The sequence below is a fragment of the Rhinopithecus roxellana genome, chromosome 2 (genome assembly GCF_007565055.1).
Source record: "Rhinopithecus roxellana isolate Shanxi Qingling chromosome 2, ASM756505v1, whole genome shotgun sequence".
Taxonomy (NCBI): Eukaryota; Metazoa; Chordata; class Mammalia; order Primates; family Cercopithecidae; genus Rhinopithecus; species Rhinopithecus roxellana.
Window position 1 is genome coordinate 149,286,318 of NC_044550.1, and position 22,011 is coordinate 149,308,328.

Here is a 22,011-nt window from a genome sequence, read left to right on the forward strand (position 1 = left end):
AAAGATCTGGTACTGCAGATAATGAATAAATGAGTGGAGCTGAGAACACGCACTCTGCTACCTCGGCTTATGGTGGTTCTTTCTCCAAGCAGGCTTTGGTATTTTACCCTTTCTGCCAGACATAATTTATATTCACCCACCTCAACTAAAAGGTTTTTAAAAACTCATTGTTTAAAATCCCTTATACAAAGTCTTATTATTTCCAAAAGATGAATAGCTTAGAGAAATTACCACACTAAAACCTAAACTGGTTTTTAGAAAAATCAAATTATCTTTTTCATATTTACAACTAGGAATCTTACAGAAACATGCCATCAAAATTGTAAAAATGCCAATCTGTTCCACCACACTAAATCTGCCTGGATAATCAGACCAACTTTCCTCTAAACAAATATCAACTGCCAGTAAAGTCTATACACACCTGGGTTTTATTGCGGCAGCCCCTGCATTCATACGTATGGGTCCTGGTGTTGGCAATTGCCATTATTCCACAAAGATTGCAAACATGAACCTGATATGGATCTGATGCCTCAAACAATCTTTCCCTTAAAAACTGGGCTGCTCCATGGGCAATCTGACAATCTCGTTCCATTTCTCCAAAACGCAGGCCACCGTCACTGTTAAGAGAAAAAAATTATTACTTTGTACTTATTTTTTATTATAAATACTGCCTTGAATAATGGCAAAGGTGGAGAATAATATTTGCAAAGACGGAGAACTAGGCTAATTTTTATACCCTAGCATTCTCTCTACTGGTGGGGAGAAGAGAAGTCTACCAACTATTTGATGTGCATTAGAAAGTCCCCAAATGGGCTAAGCAAAGTGGCTCGCCCCTGTAATCCCAGCACTTTGGGAAGCGGACTGGGTGGATCTCTTGAGCTCAGGAGCCTGGGCAACATGGCAAGACCTCATCTCTATTTTTTAACAAATAAAAATAAAAAAAGAAGGTCCCCAAATGGAGTAGATACATTAGATTCTTAAGTATAGCATTTAATTTTCCTCATAAGATACAATAAAGCATAGAGTGGAGGTTCATCATGCTATCATTTAACTTTCTAGAATTCAACTCTAAACTAAAAAATGAATAATGAAAAAGACAATCTAAATAAGGCAGCTTGTCAATGGAATGACTGTCCCAGGCAATCAACCTTGAAATCATAAACACATGTTGGCTGAAGTAATGGAAAGAACAGGTAAATGATAATAGGTTTCCACAACATAAGAAGTGAAATGCATTATTCAGATGGCCAGGCAAATAGATGGTGATGGCTTCCTTAACATACTTAATATCCAAAATACACAAAATAAAACCAATGGGTTTATAATGATACTCCCCCAAAACAAAAAAAATCATTGGTCGACTTTGGACCACTGATCTGGATCATTAGAAAACCAACTCGCTATTTTGAAAACTGGTAAATAAAAGAAGAGAATCAAGCATTTATTCCTGCCCTTACTATAGGAACTACGTCACTAGGTAACCAAACAGTTGAGGAAACAAAGTTTTAGAAGTAGTCTGGCTAAAAAACTGAAGAAGAAATGAGAAAAAATAGAAAGGTATCAGTTTGAAATCTCTATTTAATTAAGGTCTTTAGGTAGTGATCATTAATAGTTGCTAAAAATCCTAAAAAGAAAGACAACCAGATACTGGAAGTATAGAATACCACCTATGAAGTATTACTGCCAAAAAACTCAAACCCTAAATCTCAAGCCTCAAGATCCAATTATTTACAAAACAAAACAAAATGAAAAAAGCAGGAATGCACAGCACTTGGGATGCAAGCAGCAAAATCCAGTCTCAAGCCCTGGACAAACAGTCCAGATTCTTCAACAAATAAATTGCAAGGGGAAAAAAAAGGTTGGAAGGCAACCAATAAATTCAAAAAAGGACTTATGAGTCACTATCAATCAATTGCAAAGCATGGACCTTATTTGTATACTGATTGAAACCAACAAACCTTTAAAACACTTATGCGATATTCAGGGAAATGTAAGCCTGGATATTTAATATTAAGGAGGTACTGTGGTTAGGTTTAACATCCTAATCTTCTAGAGCAGAGGTTCTCAGAGTATGGTTTATGGACCTCCTGAGAGTCAAAGTTATTTTTAATAGTAATACTAACAACATATATTTGCTTCTTTCACTGTGTTTACATTTGCACTGATGGTGGAAACATGAATGAAACTGCTGGCACCTTAGCAGAACTCAGGGTAGTAGAACCAAACATTACTAGCAGTCATATTCTCCATTCAAGTGAAGGAGAGAAAAACCAGTTTTACTGAAAAATGTCCTTAATGAAGCAGTGAAAATAAATAGTTTTATTAAACCTTGACCCTTGAGTACACATCTCTTTCATATCCTGTAACTTTTAAAAAATCAAAGTCCTCAAACAGGCACGATGGCTCACACCTATAATCCCAGCACTTTGGGAGGCCAAGGTGAGAGGCTGGATTGAGCCCAGGAGTTTGAGACCAGCCTGAGCAACATAGTAAGACCCAGTCTCTATATAAAAAATAAAGTAAAATAAAATGGAACATTTCATAAGCACTTCTACTGTATAGTGAAGACGACTGTCTTGAACAAAAGCACTTGCATGATTCTGAACTAGTCCCTTTTATCATGGAATATCTTTTTTACTCGAATAGCCAGCTGACACCAACTAGGTTAACTCATCAACATGTTAACACCCATTATGTTAATTCAGACTTAGAATTAAGTTGACGATATTGTAGATATTTGGCAGACAAAGAAATAAACAAGAAGAGATGAAAGCAAACAAAAAAAGTAAGTCTTTTACTCTGGGGAAAATAATTTTAAGTATTTGCTGAAAATGATTAAAATTGTGAGCTTCAAGCAAAAATCAGAATTTTAGGAAACTTCTATGCACCACTATGGGCTTGATAGCTCACTGATACATTTAAAGGCTTTTCTAATGACATCAGTAGTCATATTAACAAATGCAATTTTTTTATTATAATGAAATATGTCAACATTTGAAAATCTGCATAACTCAGCAAACCAATTATTTTCCAAATGACCAATTAGGATGCTACAAAATATGCATGTGTAAAAGATACATTTGAAGTACAAGACAAACCAATGAACTTTAAACATAAAAAATACAGAAGGTTCATTCATATGGTTTCAGCTTCTACATCAAAACCAATCTTTGAGAAACTACAACTTATCGTTTTGGTGTAGCATCAAAAAAATATCCATAGACCAGGCGCCTTGGCTCATGCCTATAATCTCAGCACTTTGGGAGGCCAAGGCAGACAAGTGGATCACTTGAGCTCCAGAGTCTGAGACCAGCTGGGAGACATGGCAAAATCCTGTCTCTACTAAAAAATATAAAAAATTAGCTGGGCATGGTGGCGCATGCCTGTAGTTCCAGCTACTTGAGGCTGAGGTGGGAGGATCACCTGAGCCTGGAAAGTAGAGGCTGCAGTGAGCTGTGATTGTGCCACCACACTCCAGACTAGGGAACAGGGGTGAACCTTGTCTCAAAAAAAAAAAAAGCGGGGCGGGGGCAGGGGCTGGGCCCAGTGGCTCTTGCCTGTAATCCCAGCAATTTGGGAGGCCAAGGCAGGTGGATCAATTGAGGCCAAGAGTTTGAGACCAGCCTGGGCAACATGGTGAAACCCTGGCTCTACAAAAAATATAAAAATTAGCTGGGCTAATCCCAGCGCACACCTGTAATCCCAGCTACTCGGGAGGCTGAGGTACGAGAATCGCTTGAACCCAGGAGGTGAAGGTTGCCATGAGCCAAGATGGCACCACTGCACTCCAGCCTGGGCGAGAGTGAGACTGTCTCAGAAAAAAAAAAAAAAAAAAAAAAAAATCAAAATATTCCTCTCTTTCCAACCACTTATCTGCATGAAATCAGAGTTTCCTCATATACTTAAATATAAAAAAAAAAAATACTACAATGGAATGAATGCAGAAGTAGATGTAAGAATCCAGCTGTTTCCGTCATTAGAGAGATTCACAAAAATGTAAACCAATGTTATTCTTGTTACTAAATTCATCTGGAAAATAGATATATTTTTCATTAAACATGGTTTTTTGTTTTGTTATCGAGACAGTCTCACTCTGTCGCCCAGGCTAGAGTGCAGTGGCGCGATCTTGGCTCACTGCAACCTCTACCTCCTGGGTTCAAGCAATTCTTCCCTCAGGCTCCTGAGTAGCTGGGATTACAGGTGTGAGCCCCACGCCCAGCCAAAACATGTTATTTATGTTAACATGTAATGAGCTTATTAGCATTTTTTAAATAATAAATTTAAAATCTCAGCTTTAACTTCTAGTATGATAAATATCAATAAATACAACTCACATAAAACAAAAGCATTGTGGGTTCCTGGGATCAAGAGATTTGAGAACCATTCTTTTAAAGATATACACTGAAACATTTATAGGAGAAATTATATGATGTCTGGACTTTGCTTAAAAATAATCAAGAGGGCTGGGCGCAGTGGTTCATGCCTGTAATTCCAATACTTTGGGAGGCTGAGGCCAGAGGATTGTGGCCATGAGTTCAAGTTCAGCCTGGGCAACATAGTGAGACCCCATTTCTACAAAATTTTTTTTTGTTTTTTGTTTTGAGACGAAGTCTTACTCTGTTACCCAGGCTGGAGTGCAGTAGTATGATCTCGGCTCACGGCAACCTCCGCCTCCCAGGTTCAAGCGATTCTTAGGCCTCAGCCTCCCGAGTAGCTGGGATTACAGGTGTGTGCCCAACTAATTTTTTGTATTTTTAGTAGAGACGGTGTTTTGCCAAGTTGACCAGGCTGGTCTTGGACTTCTGACCTCAGGTGATCTACCCGTCTTGGCCTCCCAAAGTGAGATTGTAGACATGAGTCTGAGATTGCAGACATGAGCCACTGTGCCTGGCCTCTACAAAAAAAATTTTTTTTAAAAAAAGGTGTAGTGGCATAGGCCTGTAGTAAAAAAAAAGGTTGGAAGGCAACCAATAAATTCAAAAAAGGACCTAAGAGACAGTATCAATTTAGTTACTTGGGAGGCTAAGGTAGGAGGATTGCTTGTGCCCAGTTCAAGGCTGCAGAGAGCCATGGTCATGCCACTGCATGCCAGCCTGGGTGACGGAGTGAGACTCTGCCTTTAAAACATAATGATAATATCAAAGGTTAGAAGGATAGAGATGAATGCAACAAGACTGGCCATCAGTCGATAATTGTTGAAATGGGGATAACAGGCACACAGGCATTCATTATACCACTATCTCCATTTTGGTGTGCTGACATTTTTCATAATGTAAGGTTAATTAATAATAACGATGATGATACAGTTCTTACCGAGATCTACCCTCCATGGGCTGTCTATTGAGGATCTGAATAGGTCCCCTAGCACGAGAGTGAATCTTATCATCCACCATATGCTTCAATCGCTGGTAATAAGTGGGGCCAATAAATATTTGGGAGGTAATTTTTCGACCAGTGAACCCATTGTACAGGACCTGCAACAAACACAGATTTTGAAGTGTAGACCTAAAAATTAAACAACGTCAAAGAAGATATGTGCATATATTGTGTAACTCCATTTATATAAAAAAGCACAGAACTAATCTAAAATGTTAGCAATTAAGAGAGTAGTTAGCTTGGGGTGGGAGTGGAAAGGTAGCGACTGAAAAAGGTTCAGTCGCTGCCTTCACATTTTTAGATCTTGGTACTAGTCATGAAGCTGTGCTTACTTTGTGAAAATTCATCAAGCTGTACATCTCTATATGTGCACATATTACACTTCAATAAAAGGTTATATTGTTTCAGAATAAAACTACACACATACAAAAAACACAAATGACAAATTACTACTATAAGAGTAAATATACCTCATTTCCTCTGAGATGATAGCCATAATCAGACAAAAGATTAGAAATCTTCTGCACGTTAACAGCATCATTAAATGGAGTGGCATCACCAATTTCACCCTTGTTAGCCGATACCTTTTTTTTTTGAAAAAAAAAAAGTACTCTTTAAAATGTTGCTTCACTCTGTCTCCACCTAAAAGTCGTATCAATAAAAATGCATTCAAAAAAATTTTAAATACTTTTAAAATTTGAAAGTATTTAGTTTAAGTATTTTAAAATTAAAAGACTTTGAACTCGAAATCTATGTTATGGAAAGCTGTGATATATTAAGGTTCATTTTATAATCTTACACAAAATATTTAGAACAAATGAACTTGCTTACAAAAGAAAAACTCAATTATAAGTATTCCAACAGAAGTCAATCCATGGGATCAAGTACAAAAAGACTGAGATTCGTAAGTACTTCAGATGGCTCAAGGAAATGACATTTTAATGCCCTAAAACCAAGCCATCCACATGTTAGACTATTGCCACTTTACCTTAAAAAGAATACTTAAAAATAGAAAACCTCCACCAAAAGATGCATGTAGAGCTGATAATAGAACTATAAAATTATTAAGTTCACATTGAACTCTCCATCAATAAATTAACTCTTCATCTATAGAAAAGAACCAGTCAAAAGGAAAACCACATACGTAAGTATTAGTTGAATGTAGTATATCTCCCAAAAATCCTGACTTGTGCATAACTGCAAATTGCCCCCCAAAAAAAAAAAATGGCAGAATCATAATCAATTTGAAAGCAGAAAAGTAAATCTCACACTAGCTTTTTACAAAATACTCTGGCTCAAATTTGAGAGCAATCACCTATCAGAGTTTTAGAAGAAGTATCAGCTTAGAATCTATATTTTTGAAGAACATCTCTTACCTTCCCTTGAAGGCATTCAATTAAGTGACCAATAGTCATACGAGAAGGGATGGCATGGGGATTGATGATGATATCAGGGGTGATACCTTCACAAGTGAAAGGCATATCCTATAAAGAAAAATTTTAAAAGGGACTTAAAGATACATATACTAAACTAGACCTGACACCCCCTCCCAAATGAATTTCTGTATGTCCCATATTCTGTTTCAACATGGTATGTTCATATACTTATTCAACAATAAAATCAAGAAGTTCAATCTGTATCATCTTCGAGCTCTTAAGTTAAAGCAAATTTTGATTAAAAAAAAAAAGTTTAATAAAACTGTGGTCTGGGCGTGAGGGAGATCAAAGATACCTACCTCTTGTCTATACTGAATACCACAAGTACCCTTTTGACCATGTCGACTAGCAAATTTGTCTCCAATCTGTGGAATCCTAACAGAGCGTACCTAAATTCATACAAAAATAAGTTAAGTGGATCTGGTTTACTTTAGAAGACTAGCTACATGAACAAAGTTGTACTCACCCTTATTTTACAAAATTTATATCCTTCCTGGTTGAGAGTTACCATAACCTGATCCACAATGCCTGTCTCGCTAGTTCTCAGAAAAGTGCTACAGTCTCTCTTGGTATAGCGTCTATTAGTGCTCTCCAATTCATCTTCATTTTCAGGCAAGGTGACTGTTTTGCCTATAATAACATCATCTCCTGATACACGAACCCCTGGAGCTATCAAACCATCATCATCCAGTTTGTCATAAATGGCATGCCTCATGCCTGTGAGGAAATAGACATGGAATGTCACATAATCCCCAACAAAGATTAAAAACCACATACATGAATCAGTTCCAAGTCAGAGAGAAGGCCACAGGAATTTCTATACCATGAATCATACCCTTATTCCAAATATTACAAACTATTCTGAATTCTGTAATACCCAGTCCACACAGGAAAAAAAGAAAAAAAAAAAAGTCTATGAAGAAAAAGAACATTGGAATCAGCATTGGGAAAGCAGATTCTTCCATGACAGACATTTATCAAGTGACTCTGGATATGTTTTTTGCCATCTTCTGATTTCTATATTATAAGAGAAAGAATATCTCTGCCATCAGTGGGTACAGGAGAAAAAATTTTTTAACTAAAAAGAGAATATCTATGGATTCTCTCTGCACACATCCTCCCACAGAAATTGTGGATTTCATCTTAACTCAATCTTAACTCCACTGGACATCAATTCACTACTACACAGAACCACCCAATGGAAGGTGAGTAACAGGAAGATGGCAAAGGAAACAAAATACATTTTACTTCATGCAATGCTATTCAGAGTCAAAACTGTAGCAGAAACGTTGCATTTTCCTGGAACATCCCATCCATCCCACTGCATAAGCAGTTTTTAAGTGTCTGTCAAAATAAATAACTAGAAAGTAAGTTTGAGTTTTCTACAAGAAACAACAAATGCTAGGTATCCTCTTTTCACTGGTTATTTTTTAAATGTTTACAAATAATGTGGCTGAACAAATATGATCACACCATAATTTCGAAAGGAAGGGGGACAGGCGTGAAGTGTGTCCCCAGAAATTACATGACCTCTCTGATTTCCTAAACTGCCTCCTCAATGCAGGACCTACCAGGAAGGAAGGTCTGTAGCAAGCTCACTCCTAGGTGCAAAGACTTTTATCAAACACACATATTTTCTTAGATGTGAACTCTAAGAATAACATGAAAACTTTCATTGCACAAAAAAAGGGGGAGGGGGATGGGGGCAGGCGCAGGCTGACACAACCCATCAAAATCACTTAGGAAAACCACAGTAAGTTAACTTTGGATTCCATCATTTAAATGTTAGCGTCACTTACCCTGGCATGTTTCACGTGTAGGCTTCTCAAAAACTTCTTCTTGATCAAATCCTTTTTTAGACTCCTGTTCTTTGTATGAGCGATAGAAAACAGACCTAAAAACACATGGTTCTAAAGGTAAAGTCTATTTTTTAACAAAAGGGCTGAGACTATACCAACAATTTCTCATTTACTTGAAATTTGGGAGACAATTTAAACTATGAATCTGGGACAAGAGTAACTGCATTAAGGGTTGGAGTTAAACTCTAAATGTTATCACAAGTTATACATATGTAGCATCTGACCCATAACCTTAACCACCTAGAATTATATGTCAAAATGGAAAAGACCCAGGGTCAATGAGTCCAACCTCCTACACAATTTAAGAATCCATTACATAATAACCCTGAAAGATGGTCACCTAGGTTCTACTCAAACACAGTGAGAAGTTTTTACAATGGCCGAGCATGGCGGCTCACGCCTGTAATCCTAGCACTTTGGGAGGCCAAGGTGGGTGGATCATCTGAAGTCAGGAGTTTGAGACCAGCCTGGCCAACATGGTCTCTGCTAAAAATACCAAAAAAAAAAAAAAAACAGCTGGGTGTGGTGGTGCAAGCCTGTAATCCCAGGTACCTGGGAAAATGAGGCAGGAGAATCTCTTGAAACCTGGGAGGTGGAGATTGCAGTGAGCCAAGATTGCACCACTGCATTCCAGCCTTGGCAACAGCGAGTTCTGCCTCAAAAAAAAAGAAGTTTTTACATTAAGCCATAATATGTATCCTCTGAGTTCTAGTGCTGTCCTTTGAAACTACACAGAAAAAGGAAAATCCATTCCCCTCTACTAAATTCCCAGTTTTTAAAACAATCTTTATATGCCTTGAATTTGAGGTCTGTTTGTCAATAGGACAATCAAGCTGAAGCATAATGGAAAAAAAGAGTGAAAAGAAAACACACCAGAATTTTAACAGTAGTTATCTATGGATTCTAAGTTATTTTTATTTCTTCTTTAGACATTTCTATATTATCTAAATGCAAATGTATATTTCCTTACCAAAAGAAAGGCTCAAAATACTAGCATTTGAAATTCCTGAGAGATATACGAAGTAGTATCTTCAGTTGTTTGTGACCATCAGCCAGGCCTTCTGCTTTCTGGAGTAGTGCATAGTTAAACTGTATTTTAAGAACTTTTTCTGAATAAAATATTAGTGTTTCCACTGTATCTGTGTTTTGACAAATTTACAAAATACAAACCTGAAGAAGCCACGGTCTACAGCTGAACGATTCATGATAACAGAGTCTTCCTGATTATATCCAGTGTATGATGCAATGGCCACAATTGAGTTGATGCCTGCAGTGAATTTAAAAGCACACATTTAGAAAAAAAAAAAGCATACATTAAAACATCACCTGGAAAACAGGAAAACTGCCCTTTCTTTAAATCAACTTTAATTAAATCATATTTGCCATAAATGCTTGGGTGTTTGTTGTCATGGTAACTGCCAAAGTCTATTCCTCCTAGAATAGCAATCTGTGAGGCAACTACTCTGATGGCTAAATATCTCATATAAGCAAATCCTAAGACTAGTCACTCCCAATGTATCCATTCTCATAGTAAGTGATTATACATGTGAGTCACCTCCTACTTAGAAAGTGCCTCCCCAAACCAAGTTACATGATCCTCACAGCAACTCTGTGCCATAAACAAAATAAGCATTATTATTCTCATGAATCAGAAGAGTGAATTAATAATCTACCCATGATCTCAAAATTAATAAGCAATAGGCTCAAGCCCCAGCTCCTTGTCTCCCGATTTCTGGTTTTAGGTTTGAAACTGGTACTACCCTATTTCCCTCTCCTTGTACCACCAAAAAATTATCATATCGTTCCCACCACAATGAAATTCTTAGTTGCTGCTGCCAAAACACTGTTTGAAGAGCCCATAAAATAACTGGATATTCAACTCTTGCCTGTAATCCCAGCACTTTGGGAGGCCGAGGCAGGTGGATCACAAGGTCAAGAGATCAAGACCATCCTGGCCAACATGGTGAAACCCCATCTCAACTAAAAATACAAAAATTAGCTGGGCGTGGTGGCATGTGCCTGTAGTCCCAGCTACTCGGGAGGCTCAGACAGAAGAATCCCTTAAACCCGGGAGGTGGAGGATGCAGTGAGCTGAGATCACACCACTGTACTCCAGCCTGGTAGCAGAGCGAGAATCTGTCTCAAACATAACATAACATAACATAACATAACATAACATAACATAACATAACATAACATAACATAACATAACTTGATAACCTGGATATCATCATGAGGAAACAATAGTCAAACCTAAATTGAGACACAATGCAAAATAACTTTCCTGAACTCTTCACAAATGTCAAGGTCATGAAAGACAAGGAAAGACTAAGAAACTGTTCTAGATTAAGGAAACTAAAGAAACATGTAATTAAATGCAATGCACAATGCTAGATTAGCTCCTAGACCCACTAAAGACATCGTTAGGTTTGAATACAATAAAAATTGCTTTCCTTAAAAAAAAAAAAAAAATCATTAGGACAACTGGCAAAATTTGAATTGAGGACTGCTGACTATATGGATAGCAATGTTATCCTGATTTGATGGCTACACTACAGAGAATGTCCTTGTTCTTAGGAAACACATACTGAAGAAGGAAACACATGCTTCACGCCTGCAACTTACTCTCATGTGGTTCAGGAGAAGAAATAAAAAGGGAGAGAATAATAGAGCAAATGTGGTAAAATGTTAAAAGTTTTTTTAAAGATGGTATGATGGATTGGCTGTAGTGGCTTACATCTGTAATCCTGGCACTTTGGGATGCTGAGGTGGGAAAATCACTTGAGCCCAGAAGTTTGAGACCAGCCTGGGCAACAAAGCAGACCCTATCTCTACAAAAAAAAAGAACTTCAAAATAAAGATGCCATGATGAAGTCAGGAATAACAGAATTGCAGTCCTGCCAGCCATGACTCTCCACTTACGCCAGTACCAAAGGAACATTTGCTTTCCAACCTAGTCCTTCAGTATATGTATTTTCTTCTCTAGCCATAAAGAAACTGTATTATCTAAATGTTGGAGAAAACACAGCACTGCAAGCACAGCCCAAAGATACGTGCATACTGTGTAGACAACCTAACAGATTTTGCTTTTCTAGACAAGAGGAACCCCTGGTGGTGGATTTTGAAAGTAATTTCAACCTATGAGAATTTGCTATCAAAATGTTAGAGCCCCATTACAGTACAATAAAGATGAACTTTACTAACAAATAACAAATGTTACTCACATTCAAAGCCAAAAGTCTGTTAATGCAAAAGATAACAGTGCCAAAGAACTCTACCATCTCCTTTAATAGTCAACACTCATACCCTTCAGATTTCTCTTCGCCATTTTACCTACCATCCAGTCTCCCTGAGATTCCCCTCCTTACCAGCTACTTCTCAAATCTTCTCTCCTGATTTCTCTTCCTAGTGTCTAAAATTGTCTGCCTCTGGCCTTTTTCTCATTCTAAATTCTCCTTAGGCAATTTCATAGTAATCTATAATTATCATTAATAAATAAAAAATTTTACATCTCTAGACCTGACTTTCTTTCAAATCATGTTTGCAACTCACTGTTGTTGGACGTTCACGTCTTAGTGTTCTGACACTAAGACACTAAATCAAAATCAACATATCCAAAACAGAATTACTGTCTTACCTCTAAAACCTCTTTCCCCTTCTAACATGTTCCCAATCTTATTTTCCCCCAACCTATTCATAGCACCTCTCTTTAATCACTCAAGCCAGAAACACCAACAGTATTTCCAATTCCTCTCTTCATTGTTCTACATTCAGCCATTCATCAAGCCCTATCAAGTGTATTTCTTTTTTTTTTTTTTTTTTTTTTTTTTTTTTTTTTTTTTTTTTGAGACGGAGTCTCGCTCTGTCGCCCGGGCTGGAGTGCAGTGGCCGGATCTCCGCTCACTGCAAGCTCCGCCTCCCGGGTTCACGCCATTCTCCTGCTTCAGCCTCCCGAGTAGCTGGGACTACAGGCGCCCGCCACCTCGCCCGGCTCGCTTTTTGTATTTTTTAGTAGAGACGGGGTTTCACCGTGTTAGCCAGGATGGTCTCGATCTCCTGACCTCGTGATCCGCCCGTCTCGGCCTCCCAAAGTGCTGGGATTACAGGCTTGAGCCACCGCGCCCGGCCTCAAGTGTATTTCAAAAGTTATCTTACCCATCATTCTTTTTCATTTCTTTAGGACCTTGCCATTTCACATTTAGACTACTGCAAAAACCCCTAAATTATCACCCTGCTAATACAGAACCTCACTGTAATCTACTCTTTATGCTGCTGTCAGAATGGTATTCCTAAAACAAATTTCTAATTGTATTACTTCCCTGATCCAAAAGGTTGGATGTGTCTCCATTTTCAAAATAAAATTCAACCTGTTCAGGCTCTCTCCACACTGAAACCAAGCTTTCACTCCCATATATTTACACTTCACCCACACTAAGCTGACATGACTCCTAACTGTACCCATTTTTCATGACTTCATCCATCTGTGCCCTTGCTTAAACCACCTCTCAAATGCAAACACCCCTTCATCAATTTTGCTCCAATCTAAAATGCCACCTTCTCCATGAAATTGAATCTAGACTTCCAACAGGAATTAATCGCTTCCATCAGTCTGTGCTTCCAAAGGACTTTGTACCTCCACCATAAGACTTTCCACATAACTACCTTTTTATTATGTTCACATTTCCCACCATATTATAAATTCCGTGAGAACAGACACTATGTCATATTTATTTTTTAATCCTCCCAAGCACCCAGAAAAGTGCCTTAAACATGGCAGGATCTTAACTAACGTAGAGCAAAACTGACCATACCTGCTGGCAGCTCTCTAAATCGTAGATATTCCATTGACCGTGTAGTCACAAGTGGCTTTTGAGGATAGTAGAGAACATGGGCCAATGTATCCATGCGAACATGGAAGTTGGTGATGTAAACTCCCATAGCCTGCTTACCCATAGCAGACTGGTAGGTGTTTCTAGGGGACTAAACGTAAAAATGAAAAGCAGAATCAACAAAAAGTTACTATTGCTAATGGAAAAGACTCTGACAATAAATCAGAAGAAATATGATTGGTAAAATTCCTGATTTTTTCCAAAAACAATAAGTAATAACCATTGGAAATAATCAATTACGGCTCTTAACCATGAAACACAACAGCAAGTATATCAAATGCTGATTCTGTAGGAGTTCAGAGCCTTTCATTTAAAGGCTTTTTCCCTCCAGATAAGATTACAGAGTTACTTCCAATTTTTATTACTTCTCCCAATTCCTCACACCAGAAGACGAAAAGTGATACCAACCTGGTTATGATCAGGAAAGGGAATAATAGATGCACAGACACCAAGGATCATTGAGGGATGAATCTCACAGTGGGTATATGTGGAACAATAAGCTACTTCTTTCTCCTGTAAATCATCTGGAGTCATTGCAAGCATCACTGTTTCTTCTTCCAGTGTATCAATATATTCCACTACCCCACTGGCCACAAGATCCTGCCAACTAAAAAAGAATTCACTCAATTTTCTATTTCCTGAAATATTTTAACTAACTATTCCTCCTACTTAAAAGTATTCCTATATTTATATTTAAATATAGTTTATTATATATTAAATAAACATATAATATATATTTATATATATAGTTTAATATTATATATAACTGACAAACATAGTTACATGATTGTTGACAGTGAAAAAGGTAAGCTGCTGGAGAATAAGGCCTGGTAGAATACACACCTAACTGTTACCAGCATTTACTTGTGAAGAAGAGTATAAATTGGAGGTCAATTTTTTAAATTTATTACACATATTATTTGAATGATTTTTACATTAGTAAACATAACTATACATTCATATTGCTAAAAATATTTAAAAATCTTTTCACTAAATTTCTTATATTATTCATATTACATATTATATGTAATATATTACATTTAGATTATATAGGTTATTTCTGCTTATTACTATTAGATTTTAACATATCACAAAAATTTTTTTTTGAGACAGAGTCTTGCTCTGTTGCCCAGGCTGGTACAATCAAAGCTCACTACTCCTGGACTCAAGTGATCCTCCTGCCTCAGGTCTCCTGAGTAGCTGGACTGCAGGTGCATTCCACCACACTTGACTAATTTTTTTTATTTTTTTGGAGAGATGGGAGTCTCCCTATATTGCCCAGACTGGTCTTGAACTCCTGATCTCAAGCAATCCTCCCACCTTGACCTCCCAAAGTGCTGAGATTACAGGCATGAGCCACTACACCTGGGCAATCAAAAGACTTTTAAGCTTAAACAAAATCCTATTAATTATCTTGCTTCATAATAAAAGTTAAGAAAAACAAATGTGACTCCTAACGGTACAGAGTTTTTTGGGGGCAATGAAAGTATTCTAAAACTAGATGATGGGTGCACAACCTTGCAAACATACTAAAAACCACTATTGTATACTTTTTAAAAATCATTAACTTGCCAGATGCGGTGGCTCATGCCTGTAATCCCAGCACTCTGGGAGGCTGAGGCAGGCAGATCACTTGAGACCAGGAGTTCAAGACCAGCCCAGCCAACATGACAAAACCCTGTCTCTACTAAAAATACAAAAATTAGCTGGGTGTGGTGGCACATGTCTGTAATCCCAGCTACTAGGGTGGTTGAGGCAGGAGAATTGCTTGAATCCAGGAGGCAGAGGTTACAGTCAGCCAAGATCGCATCACTGCACTCCAGCATGGGTGACAGAGTTGAGGTTGTGTCAACAACAACAAAAAAAAATTAAAATTAAATAAAATTAAATTAAAAAATGGTTAATTTTATGGTACGTAAATTCTATCTCAATTTTTAATACACACATTTTTCTCACTGCATGTTTTTACCTGTAGTTGTTATATTCTCTCTCTTTCAATTGGTCAATATGCCTCTTCTTCAGAAGTAGCTTTTGTTTTTCCACAATCAGAAGTGGTCTACAAATACGGCCTGCATCTGTATAGATCCGAATCTCCCTCTCTCGAATATCTCTGATCATAGAAACCTATATATAGGAAGAAAAAAGAGTTTCATGGATTTTTATTTTCTCTTTATTACTAGGCTTAGTTAAAAATACAATATAAATCCTACTAAATTTCTGGAGCAACCAATTTATCAAGTAAAATGTGCAAATCTTAGTTTACCATTGTTTAACATATTATAAACTTAGGTATCATTTAAAATTTTATGAATGAAAAAATCTAACCTTGGCAATTATAAAGCTGAACAATTATATCTGGTAATAATGTCACGCAAGTTAACGTAGGAAATATTTTTTCAATACCACAAACACTAGTACATGACAATTTCTTATTTTGGCTCTTTGCTGATGACATATATCTCACCCTATAACCTTTCAAAAACCAGCCCTATGTCACTATGCTTTGACCATACTTTCCCAGTCATTAGCCTGACTTTTCACACACACCTATCAGATGTAAGCCTGACTACTCACACCCACCATCAGACAAATGGCTTACAGTCTAGCTATTTAGCACAGTGGATAGCCACATGTGACTACTGAGCACTTGAAATGTGGCCATTCTGAACTGAGATGTGCTGTTAAGTATAAACCACATAATGGATTTGAAAGCCAGCACCAAAACAGAAAAAAAAAGAATGTAAAATGGTTTATTAATAATTTTTATATTAATAGAATGCTGATGTAATACTTTGGGATGTATCAAGTCAAATAAAATATGCTATTAAAGACCAGGCGCAATGGCTCATGCCTATAATCCCAACACTTTGGGAGGCCAATGTGGGCAGATCACCTGAGGTCAGGAGTTTGAGACCAGCCTGGCAAACTTGGTGAAATCCTGTCTCTACTAAAAATACAAAAATTATCTGGGTGTGGTGGCACGCGCCTGTAATCCCAGCTCCTCAGGAGGCTGAGGTAGAAGAACCACTTGAACCCGGGAGGCAGAGGTTGCAGTGAGCCGATATCATGCTACTGCACTCCAACCTGAGCAACAGAGGAAGACCCTGTCTCAAAAAACAAAACAAAACAACAAAACATCAAGTTTTTCTCCAAAATGAAAGAGTCAAAAGACAAGAAAGAGAAAAATGTTCCAAGTTCCTAGTCTACTGCCTGTCCTTAGAAAGTAATTTAAGGAGAAAACACTGTGAGCAAAAATATCATGAGTAGTATTCTAAAGTCCAAGAAAGATTCTGCTTTCAAATGCACTGCCTTAAGTTCTTAGAAAACTAACGTTCCTGACAGAATACAGCTCTATGGTCTTTTTTTTAAAAATATAAACAGAGTCTTGATACGTTGCCCCAGGCTGGTTGGTCCTAAATTCCTAGCTTTAAGCAATCCTCCGACCTCAGCCAGCCAAAGTTACGGGATTACAGGCATGAGCCACCACACCTGACCCCTCTACCTCACCCACCAGGTGTTTTTGTAAACACAGTTTCATTAGTTTATGTATTACCTACGGCTGGTTCTCACTACAACAGCAGAGCTAAATACATAACACATACTGTATGATGAACAAAACCTGGGTGTGGTGGCACACACCTTGTGGTCTCAGCCACTTAGGAGACTGAGGTGGGAGGATTGCTGGGGCCCAGAAGGTAGAGGCTGCAATGAACCATGATTGTGCTACTGCATTCCAGCCTGGGCGACAGAGGGAGATCCTCTCAAAAAAAAAAAATACAGCCAACCTACTGCATAGCTCCCAACACTTTGGGAAGCCAAGGCAGGAAGGACTGCATGAGTCCAGGAATTCAAGACCAGCCGGGCAACATAGTGAGACCCCACCTCTACTAAAAAATACAGAGATAGAGAGAGAGAGAAAGAGACATTTTTTTGAGCTTTCTCTTAGCCTTGCCTGCCCTCAAGTGAATCACTCTCTTCCTGCCTTCAAGCTGTAATAAGCCTGGGTCAAAATCTAGGGCCAGGCTGGGCTCAGTGGCTCACATCTGTTATCCCAGCACTTTGGGAGGCAGGCAGATGGCTTGAGCCCAGGAGTTCAAGACCAGCCTGGCCAACTATGGCAAAACCCCATCTCTACCAAAAATACAAAAATTGGCTGGGCATGGTGGCTCACGTCTGTAATCCAAGCACTTTGGGAGGCTGAGGCAGGCGGATCACCTGAGGTCAGGAGTTCAAGACCAGGCTGGCCAACATGGAGAAACCCAGCCTCTACTAAAAATACAAAATTAGCCAGGCATGGTGGCAGGCACCTGTAATCCTAGCTACTCAGGAGGCTGAGGCAGGAATTGCCTGAACCTGGGAGGCAGAGGCTGCAGTGAGCTGAGATCATGCCAGTGCACTCCAGCCTGAGCGAGAGAGCGAGACTCTCTCTCAAAAAAATAAAAATAGAAATACAAAAATTAGCCGGGCATGGTGGTACACGTCTGTAATCCCAGCTATTCAGGAGGCTGAGGCATAAGAATTTCTTGAACCTGGGAGACAGAGGTTGCAGTGAGCTAAGATCACAACACTGCACTCCAGCCTGGGCAACAGAGCCAGACTCTGTCCCCGCCCCCGCTCCCCGCCCCAAAAAAAACACTCAGGGCCTGCTGCTGGAAAAGGCCCAGAACAACCAAATTCTCTTCTCTGCTTTGTTAGGTACAAAGACCAGTTACTGGCTAAGTGTGTTCAGTTTCTCTCCAAAACCACTTTCACCCAAAGTATATAGATTTGGGAAAATTAAAAGCCTGAGCTACATTCCTCAAACAGTATACTAAAACCCTTATTTGGGAGAGTAGTAAAGTTCACAATATATTGTAATGATTTTTTTTTAATTATCATTTTATTTTTATTTTTGGAGACAAGAGTCTTGCTCTGTCGCCCCGGCTGGAGTACAATGGCGCAATCTCTGCTCATTGCAGCCTCTGCCTCCCAGGTTCAAGCAATTCTCATGCCTCAGCTTCCTGAGTAGCTGGGACTACAGGCGCATGCCACCATGCCTGGTTGATTTTTTTATTTTTAGCAGAGACAGGGTTTTGCCATGTTGGCCAGGTTGGTCTTGAACTCCTGACCTCAAGTAATCCGCCTGCCTCGGCCTCCCAAAGTGCTGGGATTACAGGCATGAGCCACTAGGCCCGGCCTTATTATAATGATTTTTTAAAAACCCATCCTAATGCCAAAGCACTTCAATATCCTCCAAAATCCTCCAAAATATAAAAGAATCTATTAGCGGTATATCACATTTTATTAATGAATCTCTGAATTCAAAGGATAAATCCCAGATGGTTATTCCCTTTTTAAAAGTATTCTCAGCTTTATAAAAAGATCCCCAAAAGAATTTTTACTTTAAAATATAATTTCAGTTCTAAAATATAATTTAATAATTTAAAATGTGTCAACATTTTTGGAAGCATGTATCCAAAGATTAAGGCAAGCAATAACGTTTTTTTTTTTGAGACAGAGTCTCGCTCTGTGGCCAGGCTGGAGTGCAGTGGCGTGACTTTGGCTCACTGCAACCTCCGCCTCCTGGGTTCAAGCAATTCTCCTGCTTCAGCTTCCTGAGTAGCTGGGACTACAGGCGCTGTAGAATGACCACGCCCAGCGAATTTTTGTATTTTCAGTAGAGACGGGGTTTCACCATGTTGGCCAGGATGGTCTCAATCTCTTGACCTTGTGATCCGCCCTCCTCAGCCTCCCAAAGTGCTGGGATTACAGGCGTAAGCCACCATGCCCAGGCTTTTTTTTATTTTTTGAGACAGAGTCCCACTCTGTCACCCAGGCTGGAGTGCAGTGGCGCGATCTCACCTCACTGCAACCCCCACCTCCTGGGTTCAAGTGATTCTCCTGTCTCAGCCTCCCCAGTAGCTACGATTACAGGCCTGTGCCACCATGCCTGGCTAATTGTTGTATTTTTAGTAGAGATGTGGTTTCACCATGTTGGCCAGGCTGTGCGTGAACTCCTGACCTCAGGTGATCTACCTGCCTCGGCCTCCCAAAGTGCTGGGATTACAGGCATGAGCCACTGTGCCCGGCCTAGCAATAACTTATAATTAAATTTACACTTTACAGTTCAAGGAAATAAAGTTCAAAGAAAAGATGCTAATGCAAAGATAACTTTCACTAGTCGTATGCCTTGTTTAAAAATCTCACAGACCACACCCTTTTAACTAAAGATTCTTACTTCAGACACAATGATGTCCATCTGACGTCGCAATTTCCTTAGGGTGTTCATAAGTTGTTCAGGATCTTTATGTATTCCAACCCAGCAGCCATTAACAAAAATCTTGGTTGCACTACAAAAGAAAAAGAAAAAGCATTTTACACTTAACAATTCTACACTAAGCAACAACTAAAGATTAACTAGTTTAAAAAGGTAATTCCATCTATACACACTCAGCAATAGCTGCAGGAGAAATTTCTTCTAAGTTTTCCATACTCCATTCTTCTAAAAATTCCAGAATTGGAGATGGTTGAGATCCAACTGAAATATAAGCCATCAAGGCTAAATTCTTCACAAGTCCTACAGCATGGCCCTAAAAAATAAACCAAGTATTAGTCATTCTGATTTTACATGCCTATCAGACTTCTTTTCCATAAACATTTTTCCTTCAATGTGATTTCAAGATTTATTCTTACTTTCTAAGAATACAATTATTAAAAAAATCTTACTTCTAAACCACTCTGCATAATTTTTTAAACATCTGCTTCTAAAAGCAATTATGCCCTACATAATTACTCACTGACTTTTTGTCCTGAATATAAATTCTAATGTATTACCTCTGGGGTCTCGGCAGGACACACCATCCCCCACAACGTATTATGCAACTGTCTTGGTTTTGCTAGCTTGCCATCTCTACCAATAGGAGAATTTAAACGACGCAGGTGAGAAAGAGTAGACGCAAAAGTCAGGCGGTTTAATACCTAGAAAAAAATAGCCAATCTTTAAAGTCTGGACATTTCTGTGATTCATACTATTACACTGAGGCAAAGTCAAGTTTTACACATAATCTACTGAGTATCAAACTGTTCCCCATTTCTCTATTCTTTCCCTGAATAATGTTGTTTGACACCTTAACTTACCTGCCACTTGCAGCAGGGATGGCAAATACATTCTAACATACCACATAAACATTCTGTGCATGGTCTCCAAACAAACACTAGGACATTAGTTTCATGAAGGCAGGGAATTTTTTAAAATTGTTTTATTCTCTGTTGTATCCCAGCACCTAAAACAGTACTTGGCATTCATTAGATATTCAATAAGTGTTAAGTTAAATTCTACTAACTCACACTCCTTTGATCATAGCAGACATCACTAATTCATCTCATTACTTTTTCCAGACTGAGGCCTCTGAATCTAATAGAAAAATGTAAACATCCATTACCAATACTTATAGGATACTAACCAAGATGTTATTTATAAATAAGATAATATTTAGGGCAACATAAAGCAGACAACTCAAGCTCTATATTATTAATTATTTATAAATCTCCATCTCTCCCTAGTCCTTAAACAACTCAAACCTCCTTCCTCTTTCCTAAGTCTTCTGTCATAGATAAGCAGCATCACCTTTCTCTCAATCTGGAAATCTCAAAATCATTTTTGTCTACAAGTTCCTCCTTCCACACATCTATAAATATACCCTGTCAATTCTATTTTCAAATTTTCTAAAACACCTAGCCCCTCCCTTCCCAATGTCACAGTAATAGACCAGCCCATTTCCCCTCATCTATACCACATCCATCAGCTCTGCCTGGTTCCCTCCAATCCCTGCCTGGTTCCCTCCAACCTACCTTCCTCACTTGCCAGAATTATTAAACACTTACCTACTTAAAAATTAAACAGATAGCCACTGGCTACTGAAGAGCACAACACTAAAGTCCTCCTCAGTGAAGCCCCAAAAACGACCTTCCCCTTAGTCTCCTTACACTCCTGTACTCAACTGACATCACCAAACACCCTCACCTCCATGCCTTTGACCATGCTATTACCACAGAATGAAATGCACTTCTCCACTCTGCTCTGCCTGATGAAATGATACCATCTCTACAAAGCCATCTGACCCACCTCCAGGAAGAACTATTCTCTTCTCTGTACTCACTGGAGTTTTCAACCATTCAACGAAATCAATCACAAAGTCTTATGAAACTTACTTCCTAAATATTTCTAAAATTTACTCTCCATCTCTATAAAACTGCTCTAGTCCAGTCCCTCATTATTTCTCACCCCAGGCTATTGCAACAATCTCCCTGCCACCAACCTTGCCCTTCTCAAGTCTTTTCTCCACACTGCCAATTACTGTGAATCTATCCGAAAGAACAAAAATGACCATGTCACTCCTCTTCATGAGCTGGTTCCCATCCTAAGCCTCCACTTTGATTTGAAAACCCAGAACTGCTCTAGCTCCCACGACA

At 38.6% G+C, this 22,011-nt stretch overlaps 1 protein-coding gene across 1 annotated transcript in view; it reads right to left on the reverse strand.

Moving 5' to 3' along the window:
* The window catches only part of POLR2B (RNA polymerase II subunit B), a 49,843-nt gene that overhangs the window by 338 nt on the left and 27,494 nt on the right, over nucleotides 1-22,011 (reverse strand). Inside the window, exons 11-24 of the mRNA XM_010389441.2 lie at nucleotides 20,374-20,517; nucleotides 19,990-20,129; nucleotides 19,778-19,889; nucleotides 15,530-15,684; nucleotides 13,969-14,167; nucleotides 13,483-13,651; nucleotides 9,842-9,938; nucleotides 8,612-8,706; nucleotides 7,279-7,529; nucleotides 7,112-7,201; nucleotides 6,753-6,860; nucleotides 5,847-5,960; nucleotides 5,314-5,474; nucleotides 422-617 (exon numbers count right to left, since the gene is read on the reverse strand). Of these exons, the coding sequence (XP_010387743.1) occupies nucleotides 422-617; nucleotides 5,314-5,474; nucleotides 5,847-5,960; nucleotides 6,753-6,860; nucleotides 7,112-7,201; nucleotides 7,279-7,529; nucleotides 8,612-8,706; nucleotides 9,842-9,938; nucleotides 13,483-13,651; nucleotides 13,969-14,167; nucleotides 15,530-15,684; nucleotides 19,778-19,889; nucleotides 19,990-20,129; nucleotides 20,374-20,517 (2,031 nt within the window). The remainder of the gene's footprint in view (nucleotides 1-421; nucleotides 618-5,313; nucleotides 5,475-5,846; nucleotides 5,961-6,752; nucleotides 6,861-7,111; nucleotides 7,202-7,278; nucleotides 7,530-8,611; nucleotides 8,707-9,841; nucleotides 9,939-13,482; nucleotides 13,652-13,968; nucleotides 14,168-15,529; nucleotides 15,685-19,777; nucleotides 19,890-19,989; nucleotides 20,130-20,373; nucleotides 20,518-22,011) is intronic.